Source organism: Sturnira hondurensis, unplaced genomic scaffold (assembly GCF_014824575.4).
Source record: "Sturnira hondurensis isolate 20B ecotype Veracruz unplaced genomic scaffold, ASM1482457v3 Scaffold0009776, whole genome shotgun sequence".
Lineage (NCBI taxonomy): Eukaryota > Metazoa > Chordata > Mammalia > Chiroptera > Phyllostomidae > Sturnira > Sturnira hondurensis.
The window spans coordinates 335,733-351,259 of NW_028082407.1; the positions used below are offsets into that span (position 1 = coordinate 335,733).

Below are 15,527 nucleotides of genomic sequence, written 5' to 3' on the forward strand. Positions count from 1 at the left end.
AAAAAAACCCCACTCTTCCCACCGAGGCGAGGGTGACTGCTGCAGGAACCCGCCACCAGCGGCTCTGTCCCCACCCGCAGGGGGGCTGAGAATTCTCCACTGGAAATGTTATGTGTACTCACGGTCCTCGAGCACAGGATCCACTGTCATGAAATGTCTCAACATTTTCCTCATCAGTAAAGCAAACATATTTCCTTTACACCTGGAAAATGGCTTTCATGAAACTTTTTAGAATTTGCTATTTTTAAAAGAATGCCATACAAACTAGGTTTTCAAAAGTCAGACAGATATAGTTTCTTACTAATTGTTGTTACGTGTTGGAAATTTTTTCTTACGCTCAACCCTTCATCCCACAAATATTTATTGAGCACGTACTATGTACAAAGCACTCTGCTAGGTACGGGGGGGAGTGGCAAGGGACACAAAGTCCTGTCATTGCCGCTGTGGCCGAGCTGGTGTTCTGGCTGCAGAACTCCCGTCAGCCACACAGGAACGAGGTACCATCCGAGAGCGAGCTGTGACCTTGAGCCCGAGGGGCATTACCACACAGCACGAGCCCAGGTGTGGGTCCTATCTGGGACAGTAGGAGCCAACGGTGGGAACTCCGACAGAGGGAGCGGCATCGCCCTCACCCCGGGGGCCAGGAGCACTCTGGCACGCGATCCCCCGACTGGCCTCCAACCCAAGGGGGTGAATAACACTCAACGGCACAGCCTTTTCATTTCATTATTTATTTATTTTAATACAAAGCTTTGGCATTAGCAATTTTATGAAAAAATAAAATGTACTAAAAATAAATGCTTGTGTGGCATGATTGGTAAATGCTGCACAAAAATAGGTTCTCTTTTCCTTCGAGGCAACCAGTCAGAAAGCGGTCTGTGTCTTCTTTAAAACCATTCTACCCTATGGGATAAAAGGAGAGACAGGTCAAGACTGAAAGGGCAGTTGTCCGCGTTTCCCAGCAGCACAGACAGTGGGCCTGACCGAAGGGGGCCTGAGCCATCCCCAGCTTCCTTCCAACCACCCCCCTCCCCCCAGAGCAGAGCCAGAAAGGCGTCAGGCTTCCCTGAACTCAGCAGCTTCGGGTCTGTGGTTGAGGGGTGCGGTCACCCTGGAAAGGCGCTAGGACTCCCCAAGAACAGCTTTGTGCTTAAAAACGCAGGAGAATTGCACAACCGAACATGTGCTCTAAGTGCAGACTGTCGAGACCTGTAGCTATTGTCCTTCAACATGCTTCCCCTTCTGCTCAGACAAGACGAGCATTTTTATTTCAAAATAAGATTTGACGAGTGCAGTCTCCCACGGACGTCTGGCTCTCTCACGGGGACCCCAATCACGTGTGTGCACCCCCAAACCAGGTGTCTGAAGGCACCTCAAGTCTTTCACCAGGTCAACCCCTGCAGGCCCTCGGGTGAACTCGGCCCTGCCGCCTGCCCTCTGTGCAGCCAGCTCCGTCTCCCTGGCGCCCAATTCCGCCCAATCTCTGCTGTGCTGACTTGCAGATCCGGGCCTCGAACCAGTGTCTTTCCCCGGCACACGGTTCTCCAGCATTCCTTGATTTCGTCTCCCTCCTTGTCACCCTGACTCCCTCTCTGAGGTTCACTGTGCTCATCTTCCTGACTCTGGTCCACCCCAAAGCAGCTGCCCAGCCTCGGGAAGCACCTTCTGTGCTCCTTCCCGGTTAACAGAACAAAGTCTACATTCTGCCTGCCACCTACCCGCCACCTGCAGTGTCCGCACCACACAAACAGCCCCTGAACCGGCTCGCTTTTTCCTCACTTGGTGCCCTCACTCTGCCTGTCCTGGTTCTCAGCCGCTCCCCCCAGGAAGCCTTTTTCAGGAAGAAGCAGCCAGTGACCCGTTTGGACGGCACTGAGTGACTGTCTCCTCTCCTACAGGCAGCTCCTGCTCTTCCGGTCACCAGCGGGGGTGCTCTGGGGGTCTGACAACAGACAGGCCCGCTCCGAGCCCCTCCCCATACAGCTTGGGGCTTCATTACGTTCTCTAGTTGCGTGGAAGGTGCTGCACTGTTTTGACAGCATTTCCTCACAAATGCTGGATATCAGATATAAGGACTTTTAATGGGTGAATCAAAAATCTTAAACTTACTTTATTTTTGCTGTCTTTCTAAGGAATTATAAACTAATGCAAGAACATTAAAGGTACTTCTGAAAAATAAAAAATGACCACTGCCTTTAATCTTCCTTGTCATGATGTTTTTAGAAAATCAAATCTGTCACCTTCAACCACATTGCTTGGAGCCCTTACATGGCTCCCTGCAGCAGTGTGAGGGGAAGAGACCAACGCAGAAACCCTGGGCTTCCATGCCGAGCTCTGCTACCCATGGCATTTCCTGGGGCCACTCAGCCCATCTGGGTCTTGGGTTACTCCTCTGTACATATCCCAGGCTCAGGGTGGCTAAAAGAAGAAGTAAATATTCAGAGAAAGAGGAGGGCTTTTTAACAGATGGAGGCAAGTTCAAATCTTCGCTGGCATTGCTACCAGAAAGGCTGTCTCAGGAAAATGAAGACAGGCACTAGTGTGAGCAAACAGTAATAAGTTGAGAAGTAAAAAATTCAAAGTTCTTGCCCTGGCTGGTGTGGCTCAGGGGATTGAGTGCTGGCCTTTGAAGCAAAGGGTCGCCAGTTCAATTCCCAGTCAGGGCACATTCCTGGGTTGCACACCAGGCCCCCAGTACAGGGCATGTGAGAAGTAACCACACACTGATGTTTCTCTCCTTCTCTTTCTCCCTCTCTTCCCCGTTGTCTAAAAATAAATAAATAAAATATTTACAAAAAACATTGCTTTTGATACTTAAAGTTCTAGAAAAGGCAGCAGAGAACCTAGCCCCTCTCCTCTGGCTCTGATCACTACCAGGAAGGGGCCAGTTGGGACTGATTCAGGAGGGACTCTCAGGAATGGAAGGAACCTGTGACTCGCACCTGATGCAGGAGCTGTTTCTGAGCAGCTTCTGCCTGAATAACGGGTCTTGGCAAGCTCACGAGCTTCCAAACATCCCAAGCCAGGACGAGCAGTTCTGACTGGCAGCAGGTTCTTTCCCCCAGGCAGTGCGCCGTGTCTGTCAGCCTGGTTGGGAGCATAATGGGGCAGTGTGGAGAGCAACGCAGTCCGACAGGAGGACGCTCTTCACGGGAGCTGTTCTCGTCTTTGGGAGTCCTTCCAGTGCCTGGAGACACCTCTCACCTCACCCACCCAGGTTCCTGTTTCTCTAGGCTAAGAACCCCCAAGACATCAAATGCTTAATTTTCAGACCCTCTTATCTTAGATGTGTCGGTATTCCTCTGAAAGCGTGTGAGCAGGACGACTCAGAACTACTGAGTAAACAGAGAGAGCAATCACTCTGATGTGGTCTGGGGCAGCCTGAGCCAGCCCATCGGCACAGCCAGGGCTCTCTCTGGGTCTGGGTGGCGCTGCAGGATCTGACATCTGCCCGGGCTGTTTCAATCTTGAATGTTTAGGCTACAGTCCTCGGCACATTTTAGGGCGTAACATCCAAATCTAGGAATGGAAGTGGGCTGTGGGGCACCGAGCTGACCTCCCTGCTCAACTCAAAATCTCCCACAGCACCCACAGGTCATACAGCTTGTTCCTCAGACAAAAAACAATGACGACACTTACTTTTCTTACACTGAGAGAAAACCAGCCTGACACACATGTTAATCTTCAGATGCTAGGTTTTAACAAGGTCTATCTGAATAACGAAGTACAGGGAAAACCCCCTTCGGACACTGAACTCCAGTGACCTTGCTTACTCAGGTACTAAGAGACAGAAGCATGGAAAGCAAATATATAAAAATGTGTTTATTTGCTTGACTACTGTCCTGCTTATATTGCAAAGTCTCACAACTCACTAGGTCTGCAGTATTAAAAAATTAAAATCACAATTAGTCTTGGTTGAGCACTTAAATAGAATTTCATCATAGTAGAAGGGGAGTGGCCTCAGGTACAGGGACTTTGGATTGACTTCTGATTAAGCCAATAGCATCAAGCCCCAGGTGGCCCTGCGGAGCCTGATGAGCGGGTGGTAGTGTTTTCCCGGCTAGGGGCGGCAGTCCAGGGGCGGCAGTCCCTGCAGTGGGGGCGGCAGAGGCCGCCTGCTGGTGCCCCATGCCTGCCCCGATGTCACACCAGAAACGCTTTATCTTGCTCACAAGTGACTAGGTCAAGGTCTTGCTGAAATCACCCACAAGTTCAGTGCAATACTGTCAGAAAAGTAAACTGTAATAGAAGACTCTTACAAATGAAATGAGGTTCCCTAGAAAATTAAAAGAGAGCTATTAAGCTGAAAAGGCAATCTCATTTTGGGAAAGTTTTGGTAAAGGCAAAAACAGAACTAAAGTGGATTTCAAAAAATTCATTAATGAGAGTACTCATAAATTTATTTGCTGACATAAACTTTTCTCTTGAATTAAAACTTTTCATAACATTTTGGGGAGACACTGAGTGACTATTATCTCCTATGATTAAAAATTTTTTAAAAAAATTAATTAATTCATGCTATTAAAAAAATCAACATATAAAAGCACAAGAGAAGAACCCCGTAGGCCTACTGAATTAAGATAATCCCCACTAACAGCCCTGTGAGTGTCTCTCACACACGCACAGGTGTACACTCTCTCTCTCACACACTCGGTCATTAAGTGGGGCACAAACATCGACTTTGGGGGGGCTCTGATCACCGGTGCATGAGCAGGATGCAGATGCGTGATGCAGCCCCAAGCTGACCGGACTGAGGCCCGGATCCCCGACCCATGACTTAGTCTCCGCGTCACACAGGCTCCTGCGCATGGAGCCCGGTTGGCGTGTCCCGGGCACTTGGACTTTTTGATGCTGGCAGCCCGTGAGCGTTCTCTGAAACAGCTGACACAGGAACCAAGAACGTGCAGTGCTGAGTGGCAGCAAGGGGGCCGTTAAATGACTTAGAAATTCTCTGAAAGCGACCCACTGCCACTGATGCCAGGTGACTTGTGAAGCCACCCAGCCGGAGGGTTGGAGGGGGGCAAGCAAAAGCGGTGGCTGCAGGCGGACTGAGTGCTTCCCCTCCAACTGTGGTTCGAGCAACAGGCCCCCACAGAGCCCCTCTGACCCGGATCCTGTTTAGTGAGGGAAAGTGAGTTATGTGCCAGATGAGGAAGGCTGATTGATGGCTAGCGCACTCACGGAACTTAAAACACTGCGGCAGAGCCGAATGGCTAACATTTATTGAGCACTTGTTATGTACCGGGCACTGTACCAAGCACTTCACACGCTAATTCTCTGGACCCTGTGACACACTCCTACTGTTACCCCTACTTTATGGATGACTAAAATGAGCTTCCGATAATGGAGAAGCCGGGAGTCTCATCGGGGACGCCTGCCTCCAGAATCTAGCAGGCGACCCTGTGCTAGTTGGAGTGAAACTGCGCCAGTGCGGCCCACAGGCGCAGCCAGCCGGCGAGCTGCTGGATGAGGCCAAGACGACTCTCCCGAAGGCTTCAGACTGCCACCTGACTGTGACACCCTCCCGACAAGTTACCGGTCCTGGATCCCCAGGGGACTTTCCACAAGTGTCTAGTCAACAGATGGGGTGAGAGGCCATACAATCACGTCCCTGAAGAGGAAGTTACCTGCCCATAGTTTCTACTGCTGAACAAGGAGCACTGAATTAAATCAATGACGTGAGCTTGGCTGATGAGCACTAATCTATTAAAACAGTGGATAGAACTGAATACGGATGGCGCGTGGACTTCGCCTGCACCGTCTGTGCTCACATTCGGGCGCTGTTCGGGGAGGCTTCCACCTCAGGGTAGTTTGCCTGCACACTGGTAGAGGACCGAGTGACATCCTAGCAGGAAACCCCCGTACTTAAAACAAAATGAGCAAAACCAAAAGCGTCCCTGTGGGAAGCTAATCTTGGAAAACCAGGGGATCCAAATGGGCCTGAACAGTCGTCTAGCCTGACGTGCCCTCTCCAGGACGCCTGGCCCAGACACCAGCCCTGATGGCGGCGTCCAGCTCCCTGTCCTGGCGCTCCCCACCCCCCACAGCAGCCCTTCTCCCTGGCAGGCGTTCTTCCTTTCGCCGAGATGAGATTTGCCTTCCTGTAACCTGCCCTCTAGTCCTCATTCTGTACTATTTTCTTCACCCCCGCCCCCGACAGTCTTCCCAATTGCTTCTTTCTTGCAGGTCACTGTTCCTTGACCTCCGGCCAGGGGTCCAGCAAACGCTTAGGACATCAGACTCCAGGTAAAGTCCGGCGGGCACAGAGTGCAGGGGCTGTTCCCACAGTGGCCAGGGCATGGACGTGCTTTCTCCCACGACTGTGCTGCGTCCCTCAGCATCTGCACGGCACTGGTGCTTCCCTCTCAGGTGTGGTGAACGAAAGCCCCTGGATTTGGTCTCGGGTGAGCTATTGCTGCCGAGCGAGGTGGACTCCCAACCTGAGTTACTGTTTGTGAAATAAGTTATTTTGCTAGGAATGATCCCATCAGAATCAGTACGAGACCGGTGAAAGCCAATTCTCACCATCTTTACAAAAGGAACTCTACATATTCTCTGGGGATCGTCTGGCACATGCAATCCGAAAGACAATTTGTTACTTACTCATTAGCATTCAAGCTAGCTGTGGCTCTGATGATCATGTAGCAGAGCGTGAGAGCACTGAGGAGGCCAAAACTGGCAATAATAAACCATTCTTCTGTTGGCAAAGGAAAGGGAGGAAGTCACTCTGGGGAGAAGGCTTAAGTCAGATCGACGTCAACATTTCCCTCAAAAGCAACGATGCGGACGTCAGCGGAGGTGGGAGCCCAGAGTGGCCCCAGGCAGTGAAGCAGGAGGTTTGCCAGAGAGCTCCTAGCTGAGAAGGTTAGTGGGAAGGGTGGTGGAAGCTGCCGGGGAGACGGGAGAGCGCGGCCCGACCTTCCTTCCCCGTCACGTCCTGAGGCCTGTGAGGCATGTGGCTCCCGAAAACCGTGTGGTGAAAATATGCACACAGAACTGCATGTGGGCACTGACTTTTCTTTTTACTTAACTGAAGTGACAACAGAATAGACTAGTGGTGCATGTAACCTTTCCTTCCTCATTTTGTCACTTCTGCGCATGTCATTCATTCTTAGACAATGGCTCCGAAGTGTGGAGTGGTGGCTCCCAAAGGTCCTGGGGACACCCCAAGCAGCCCCCAGGCTGGCCTTCCAGGGCACTCACGGCTACATTCTTTTCTCGTGTGCACAGGTCACTTATGGACTTTGTTTAAACATCACACGGCATCGGTGTCTCCCGGAAAGGACTTCCCTTCCCGGCTCACTGCTCGGTGTTGGGGCTGCCTCGCCCTGGCAGGAAGGGCGGGCAATCCACCAGACACCTGCCCAGCAAACAGCCGAGAGCCTCTGGCACACAGAGCTCTAAGGGCTTTTACCGCGTCTTGCTCTAGAGCCAGGGGGGTCAGTTCATATTTTCTCTTAACTTTCCAAAGACTGTTGTGTAAGTAACACCCTAAAAACATTTACTGAGAATCTTGAAAATAACCTAAGAACCAATTTGCTGTTTTCCGGAGCACACCCCAAGCAGGGCTGGCTCAACAAAGCGTTCCCCGGCAAAGCCCTGTGCACGCCTGTGGCTCGGACCAGAGCCTGGCACCAGGGGTGCCGCCCTGTCCAAGCAGAAGCTGCGGGTGCCGGGGCGGTCCTTATCCCGGTTTCCACGGGTCCTACAACTACGTGGAATAGTGTGCGCCTAGGGATTTTTCTAGACAAAGGTGATTCTACTTTCACTGGGTTTCAAAGGTGGCAATCTTTATTCCCCGTCCACCTGGTTTGTTTTATTAAAAGACGTAGCCAAGTTGTTCTTTTTAAATAACAGCGCAGTCTCTGCTCCTCAGATCGCAAACTTCTCATGCGTAGAGTGAATTTGCAAGGTTTTTCTTTAAGTCAAAACAAACATTCAAGAGCCTATACAAAATCCACGGCTTTACCCACATACATGTTAAGTTAGGAAAACGTATACTGGCATTTTAAAAAAACGAAGAGGTGACTGGTCATCAGCAGCAAGGAGCTTATAGCCACAGCGTTCTTAACAGTTTTTCCCTGAGAGGCTTCTGTGCATGACAACCAGACTCACTTTCAGAACCTCAATTACATCTGTGCTTCTGAATTCTGCACGTACCATCCACGCATGCGTGGAGTTGCAGTGACAAAATGTAGTCATCAAAGGCAGTAAACACCATCGAAACCACACGGAAAGGGCCGGGGCGCTTTGGCACCCGGTCCCCGCCATGTGTGTGCGCACCAGTGCGGCATGGCCCGGGCACGCAGGGGCGCGGGCTGAGCCGCTGGGGCTGCCAGCACGACAGCGCTTTGGGGGAGGAGACGGGCAGAGTCTCAGTAACTCTGCCACACGGCTTTACTCACCAACACACACAAAGTCTGCTAACAGGGATTGCTTTGATAAATTAGTGATGTTTTTGTATCATCAAAACAGATTTTAAAAGGATATTTGCACATAAAATATGTACTTGATATTTAGTACTTAATACTGTAGTAGGTGCTCAATAAATGTTGATCAATGAAGGGCCTACAGAACTCATCAATAAACAAACCTCTTTTATCTTCTTCATTACTACTAGATCAACTAAAAAAATCTCAACGACAAAGCAGGAAAATATGAAATGTGGTGAAAACAAATGACTGGGCAATGGTCAGAAATGAGTCAAACCACGTGGAAGACCAGTTTTTCTTATTTAAGAGCTGAATGGAGTCTCCCTGAGTTCAGATCCATGGCAGCCCTGAAGCCGGGCCGTGACTTTCCACAGTGCGTGGCTGGTGAGAAGCGTGTGCACACGCACGGACAGACCACATGAACCTCACTGTGAGACGGGAAGGCCTGTTTGAACGGCTTCCCCGCGGTCAGACTTGGAGTTGAGTGGAGTCCCGGGAGGTTTGGGGCTTGAAGCTGCAGGCAAGCGACAGTGCACGCTGGGGAGGGCAGCACAGAGTGCGGTGGGCGAGTGCGGAGCGGTTAGACGGGGGTGACGAGGACAGAGTGGAACTGAGGCAGACAGCAGCTGGTCACGGGAGACAGTGCACACGGCCCCAGAACACCCTCCAGCCGCTTGCACGCAGGCCTGGCCGCCCAAATCCCGGCGCTCCTCTCCCCACCAGCGGCTCAGTGATGGCAATAGTCACCTCCAGCCCACGAGCTTTGGGGTACCTTTCCCCTTGGCATCTCTTCCCTGGTGCACAACTGCACCACCGAGGTCGGTGCCCAAACACCCACCTTCATGAATGGAGTGAAATGACGTGGGCAGCCCCGGCCCCCTCCGTTCTTCCTAACATGGTCCATTCTTAGGTTGGTGGGGCTGCCCGCAGCCCAGAAGGCAGCGGGCACTGGTGCTCACAGCCACCCCCACCCAAGGGGCTGCCTCCCGTCTTCACAGCCCAGAGGGACCTTCCCAAAGCCCTGTGTGCATTATACTCATTCGAGACAGCACTCGAGACAGACCCCTGAACACACCGCTGCTGTTCATTTCACACAAACACACGAGCTCCTCACTGTGGAGCCGCCCTCGCTGTCCTCCAGGGCTGTTTCAAAGAAAGGACCCATTGCTTTCTTGGGTGCAGACCAAGTCACTGCCTCAATGCTCCCCTGGAGCTGTCCCCACCTGCCGAAGTGCAGCACGTGGCCGCTTGCCGACACAGGCCCACTTACTTGTCACGGCGATGTTGATCTCTCCTGTCCTGGGCGTGAGCTCCCCATCCTGAGGAAGAGGTGAGGTCCCCGAAGTCCGAAGGGGCTCCAGGCCCAGGGAGGCGTCGCTGGCGAGGTCACCAAGGGCTGGCCGCCGGTGAGCTGCCTGGGCCCGGGCGAGCCGCTCCGTGTCGAACGTGGTGCTCTCCGTGCACGGTGCGCTGGGCTGCAAAGTCGGTGGGGGGGGGGGAGTGGTTGTGAGAATGACATTGGAAAAGACTGACACTGCGTTGAAAAGACTTCATCAAGTTCTTTCCACGTGATCCCCAATCATTTCTTTCTCCCTCCACCCTTTCCACTCTCACCCAAGAGTTTTTCTTTAAAAGAAACAGGTAATCTCCTACAAAGAAAAACCAAAACTGATCACAAGGGAAACCGAACACTCCGCTTCTAAAGTGCTGACGGCCCCGGGGGCGAGGCCCCCAGGCCGGGTGGGGCGTCGGTGTGCAGCTGACCAAGTCCAGTGTGGGACTTGGGCTCAACGCTCCAGGATGGCGGTGACACCCAGCGCCCCAGCACCCCATCCACTTCTCTCACTTGCCCCAAAGGAGAGGTGCAGAGCTGCCTGGGCCAAAGCAGACTCCCTTGCCATGCCACCCACCCCCCCCTGCCCCGCAAGTAGACGTGGAGTCTCCTGACTCTGCAACCTGGCAGTCCGGTTTCCCTGGCAACCGTCACACTCAGCCCAAGGCAGCCAGTGCCTGGAAGCAGAGCTGGGGCCACTGGCAGAGAGAGGCTTCCACACGGAGAAGAGGCGGCCGGCCAGAGCCCCACGCACGGCTCCCTGGGCAACAGCACTGCCCTGTGGATGGGCCCACAGCCCAGCGAGAGCCCACAGCGGTGGAGAGACGGGGGCGCATTATGACACCCCTTAGGCTGATTCTGTTTTTCATGTGTAAGGACCCTTGGGTGCTCAGAATACGTGCTGGAAGGATTTTCACTAACGGTGGAAGGAGAAAGGATCAGCAACTCAAAAAATAGGATTTGGAAAACAAAACCACCAGTAAGGCTGGAGGCAACCAAAGAGGCCGAGTTAGCCTTTTCCAAGCGTCTATCACAGGCCAGACATCGAGGCAGCACCTCTGTGCCAAACCCCTCCAATGGGGTGACTTTTCCCCCGAGGGACACTCGGCAGAGTCTGGAGACACTTTCATTGTGTGACTGTAGTCAGGCTCACGGCATTTAGCTGAGGCCGGGACACGGCTGGGCAGCACGGCGCCGCGGTGCTGGGGCTCAGGGACCCTGCAGCACTGCTGTGCCAGCGGCGTGGTGCCCAGAGACGGAGGGCAAACAGGGCGGGGGCCACTTCAGGGTGCACCCAGACTGTCCCCTGGGAGCTAAAGTGAGGAATTCATCTTGTGGTCAAACTGAACTTTCTGTTCCATAAGGAGATTATTCATTCACTTTTTTTTGAGACCAGAAAGTTGTTTTCTATAAAAAGCAAAAATCCTGGATATATACTTCTCTTCAGGAAGGAACTGTAATGGCAGGAAGACCTCACTTGGTCACCACGGCTCTCTGTGCCCGACCAACACCAGGGCCCAGGCCCACCGGGGGCTGGCCCTGCCCACTCTCAGCACTTGCCACTGCCCCAGGAGGGTGAGGGCAGGTTGGAGGGGAAGAAACGTCAGCAGTGACACGTTTTATGTCATGCGGAAGGCAGAAGCCCCAAGACTATATTCTACTCCGAGTGTTTAAAGGCACTGGAATGCAGGAGAATCACGTCCCTGTCTCCATTTCAGCTCTCCAGCAACAGTCACCGCCCAGAGGCCCCGCTGGTGGCTGGCACAGCCCCCCTTCCCTAGGAGCTCCCTGAGGTGGGCCGGACTAGCCAGGCCACGTGGCAAGGCAAGCATGGCTTTCCCCGAGCTGTGACCGTCCACCTGGGCTGCCATGTCACACTCAGAAAAGACGCCACGCAAAGGGCAGTAACGAAATGGACAACGTACCACGATTCCCAGGGCCTTCAAGATGTTGAGTTTGCACATGGGGCAGGTGCAGTGTTCACTGAGCCAGGGGTCCACGCAGGATTTGTGGAACACGTGCCTGTGAAAAAGGACAGCTGTGTCAGAAACGCCACACTGCACCACGGCGAGGGCGAAACACCAAACCACCACATCGACAAATCGCCGACAGAAAGCGCCTGCTGAACCCGGGCCTCTGTGCCCATGAGAATGCGCAGTGAGAAGTGAGAGGTGGCATTCGGCTGTTGGGGCTTTTTATGCCACCAAATTCCAAAAACCACATGAGAAAACTTAGGAAATTTATTAAGAATGAAGACAATGAATTACACCTTAGAAATCAGTTGTGGTTTCTATAATGGCTAAAGAAGGAAAGTGGAATTTCAAAAATATATTAAGCAAGAGTAAAATGAAGAGCTCTCTGTATGTTATTGGTTTCATGGAACTCTAAATGTCACTTAAAACATTACTTCAAAAGACCTATAAGCACCCTGGCTGGTGTGGCTTGGTGGGCTGGAGAGTTGTCCTGTAACCAGAAGGTTGCAGGTTCAATCCCTGGTCCGGGCCCATATGATGTCTCGCATTCAAGTTCCTCCCTCTCTCCCCCTTCCCCTCCTTCTAACAGCAGTGAAAAGACGTCCTTGGGTGAGGGTAAAAAAAGAAACAAAACAAAAAACCTGTGAGCAACCTGTGCTAAGTGTCTGTGTCAGTGACAGGGCAGTTGGGTCTATTGTTAAGGATGAACTGCATGTCGGCCGTTTTTGGCTGAAATGTTAGAGGGAGAGAGAGGTGACGCTCTCACTCAGGTGAGAGAGAGAGCGAGTTGGCCACAGAGGGCCACCACCCTGGAGCCGGAGCGCGCCCTCTGGGAGGATGCAGTGTGCGTGGTCGGCTCTGGTCCCTCTGCAGCTGAGGGGCTGCGGGGGCAGCCAAGGGGCTGGGGTCCTGGCCTCATGGGAAGGGGCAGGCCCGCGCCAGGGGCCTTGGCAACAACTAGAGTCGTGTCTTGGAATCGGAAGAAATTTTGAGAAAGACACCATATCGAACCATGGTATGTCTTTAAAACTTTAATTCATATGTAGTTTACAAAGTTATATACAGCTGTTTAAAAAAGCAGTTTTGATTTAAAAAAATAAGAGGTATAGAAACTGTTCCACTGGGATTTGGAAGAAACGTTTGTGCTGACCACTTCAGCCCAGACAATGCACACCCGCCCCCCTATCACCCACTTGGGGCCCCCAAATCCACGTCTCTGGGGTCAGAACAAAGATCTTGAAGACTGAATTCATCCACCCCGTCTGCAACCTGCATGGAACCAGGGGATGCACCGCAGGGGGAGTCAACCACCCCTGAAGGCTTTCGTTTATATCTGAAGGTTGTCACTGAAGGAAGAGGCAGAAGTCCCGAGTGGCAGCTGAGACCTAACTGAACACGCGTCCAGGACGCACCACAGGTCCGCTCGTGTCGCTCGTGTCCTTGACCGAGGCTCCATACTGCAAGGCGCCACTGAGTGGTGCCCAGAGCTCGGCTACCCCTGTGGCTGCCAAAGGTGCCCAGCTGGCTGCCACTAACAAAGAGCAGAACTAGGCTTTCAACTCTCTCGGGGATGCAGGCCCCTTTAGGTCTGACAGACATGCCAGGCCCTCTCCCACCAGGGTGCACCTGCCTGGTGTCTGGCACAGGTGTTTTGGACCGAGGCCCACGAGGCCCAGGGTTGGTGGGGCTGGAAGTCCAAGAAAGCTCTCAAGGCCAGTTTTATGCCGACAGGTGACAGAAGAGACAGGGTCATGTGACCTAGAAAGGCCACTGAGTACAGGGGTGGCTGGGCAGCTGGCTTGAGGCAGGTGTGTGTGTGGAGACCCCAGATGCTGGTGCCAAGCAGTGGCCTAGGGCCAGCCCACCCCCTCTCCCGGGCCTCTGTGCTTCCCCTGCCGTGTCCGCCTGTCCAGCCCGTTTCTACTTATCCAGGAAGAACAGAACAGCACACCCGCACGTTTAGTTTCTAAAGCTGCCCGAGGTGAGCACTCCTTGCTCATCCCTTCCTTCGAACCCCAGTGATAGGTGTTTCCTGCACTGGGGCCCGTCCTGCAGGTCTGCTGATTTAGCAGGAGGTGCGCAGCCCCCTGCTGTGGGCGCCCAGGGAAGGACACACCCAGAGAGCCTCCCTTCCTTAGCCGACTTGCAATTCCAAAGAAGTATTTTCCTAAAAAGCTCAACCATTTCCTTTTGACTGTCTGTCCACCCACAGCTTTCCTAGCTCCAATCCCTAGCCCAGCGAGCCAGCCACCCCTCCCCGCCCCCTTCGCCCCAGGTCGGCAGTCTGGTCCCCGTGGGGCATCCCTCTTTGGGTGGCTGGGGACTGGCTGCCCTGCTCTTGTTCCTTCTTTTCTGTCAGCCACTCCCTCCACCCTCTCGCTTCTGGCTGCCCACCGAGCTCAGTGAGCTGCTCGAAGCCTCCGCCTCCCCCAGGCAAAGCCTGGACAGGCGCCCTTTCTGCCTCCCAGCTGTTCCTGCTGAGAGCCGGGCCGAGGGGTGGCGGCAGCAGCCCGTGAAACCTACACACATCCGGTCCCCGAACAGCGCCAAGGCCGCCCGTGAACGGCGCTGTTACACACACATCCTGGTGGAGTAGCCGTAGTGCCTCACGTGTTCAATAAATGGTGCAGGCGTGTGTGCCAGGCACCAGAGTGACCTATCACTGTCTTCAGGTGCCCCCCACCGAGGGCAGCACCTGGGCCAGTTAGATCTTGCAGAGAAGCCCCTTCCCCCTGTTACAAAAGACTCGATACAAATAATAAAGCGATACAAGTGCACATGAAAGCAGGCAAGGGCCCTTCCATTTAGGCTGAACAATGGGCTGGGATGAAAAGCGGGGCCCTGTCCAAGACAATGAAACAGGAAAAGGACAAGCAGGTCAGAGCTTCAACAAAGTCCTTTATTCCTGCGAGACACATTTTGGGATACAGAGTGTGTAACACATGGCACACGGAGGGAATGAAACCAGTCTCGCTGGGACGCAGTGCTGGGGGAAGGGCGGGGTCTATGGTGGAAGTGAGTGGTGGTCCCAGCCTTGCAGCCTCAGTGCTGTGCAAGGACCTGGCAAATATAAAAGGACCCAAGATCACTCAAGGTCACAGACAAGCGCTCTTTCCTGGGACTAGGACTGGCAGCAGATGCTGGCTGAGGCAGGCCTCCCCCCGAGGTGGGGGCAGTGCAGTGACAGGTGTGCCACAGCCCGCTGACTGACCCATGTTAGCTCCCAAAGTGGCATCTTAGATGTGCGTTTGTCCTCGGTGCGACACTCCACTTATGAAGAGTGTCTTCACCCACTAAAAAACGTGGCTCATTGACCTTTTAATAAACGAGGTCTAAATAAGGTCACAACTTTTCTGTTTCAAAGACATGGGGGCTGACACCCAGGGGAGGAACCGAAAGACACAGGTGGGGCCCCACATACCTCCAGCTCCCACCCGTCTACCGCACACCAACCTGACAGGTGACAGAAAGCAAAGGTCACATATCAGAGGCCAGCAAGGTCAGTTCAGGTCCCAGGCAGGCTTGTTAAAACCAGGACACACAGACAGACAGACAGACCGACACAAAAGCCCCTGGGCCTTTCTTCTGCCTGAGCTCAGAAGAGGAACAGTGAACGCAGCCCCCTTCCCCAGGCTGGCTGTGCAGGGAGGCTGCAGCGCGGTGCCTGGAGCCGGGTCTCAGTCAGAAAACTGGCAAGGGAAGGCCTGGGCCCTGCAGAGCAACAGAAGGAGCAGAACTGGAGGGCGTGGCTGCGGAGCACAGCAGGCCCAGGGATGGAGGGCTGCCCAC

General features: G+C 53.4%; 1 protein-coding gene across 3 annotated transcripts in view; it reads right to left on the reverse strand.

Annotated features, from left to right (window-relative positions):
- The window catches only part of RNF130 (ring finger protein 130), a 99,462-nt gene that overhangs the window by 22,793 nt on the left and 61,142 nt on the right, over window positions 1-15,527 (reverse strand). The window contains exons 6-9 of one of the 3 annotated variants that reach the window (XM_037058025.1): window positions 11,691-11,787; window positions 9,703-9,907; window positions 6,604-6,697; window positions 858-903 (exon numbers count right to left, since the gene is read on the reverse strand). In XM_037058025.1, the coding sequence (XP_036913920.1) occupies window positions 888-903; window positions 6,604-6,697; window positions 9,703-9,907; window positions 11,691-11,787 (412 nt within the window). In that variant the 3' untranslated portion in view covers window positions 858-887. Of the gene's footprint in view, window positions 1-727; window positions 904-6,603; window positions 6,698-9,702; window positions 9,908-11,690; window positions 11,788-15,527 lie in introns of those variants that run through there. The other 2 variants (XM_037058027.1, XM_037058026.1) reach the window with 2 other exon arrangements.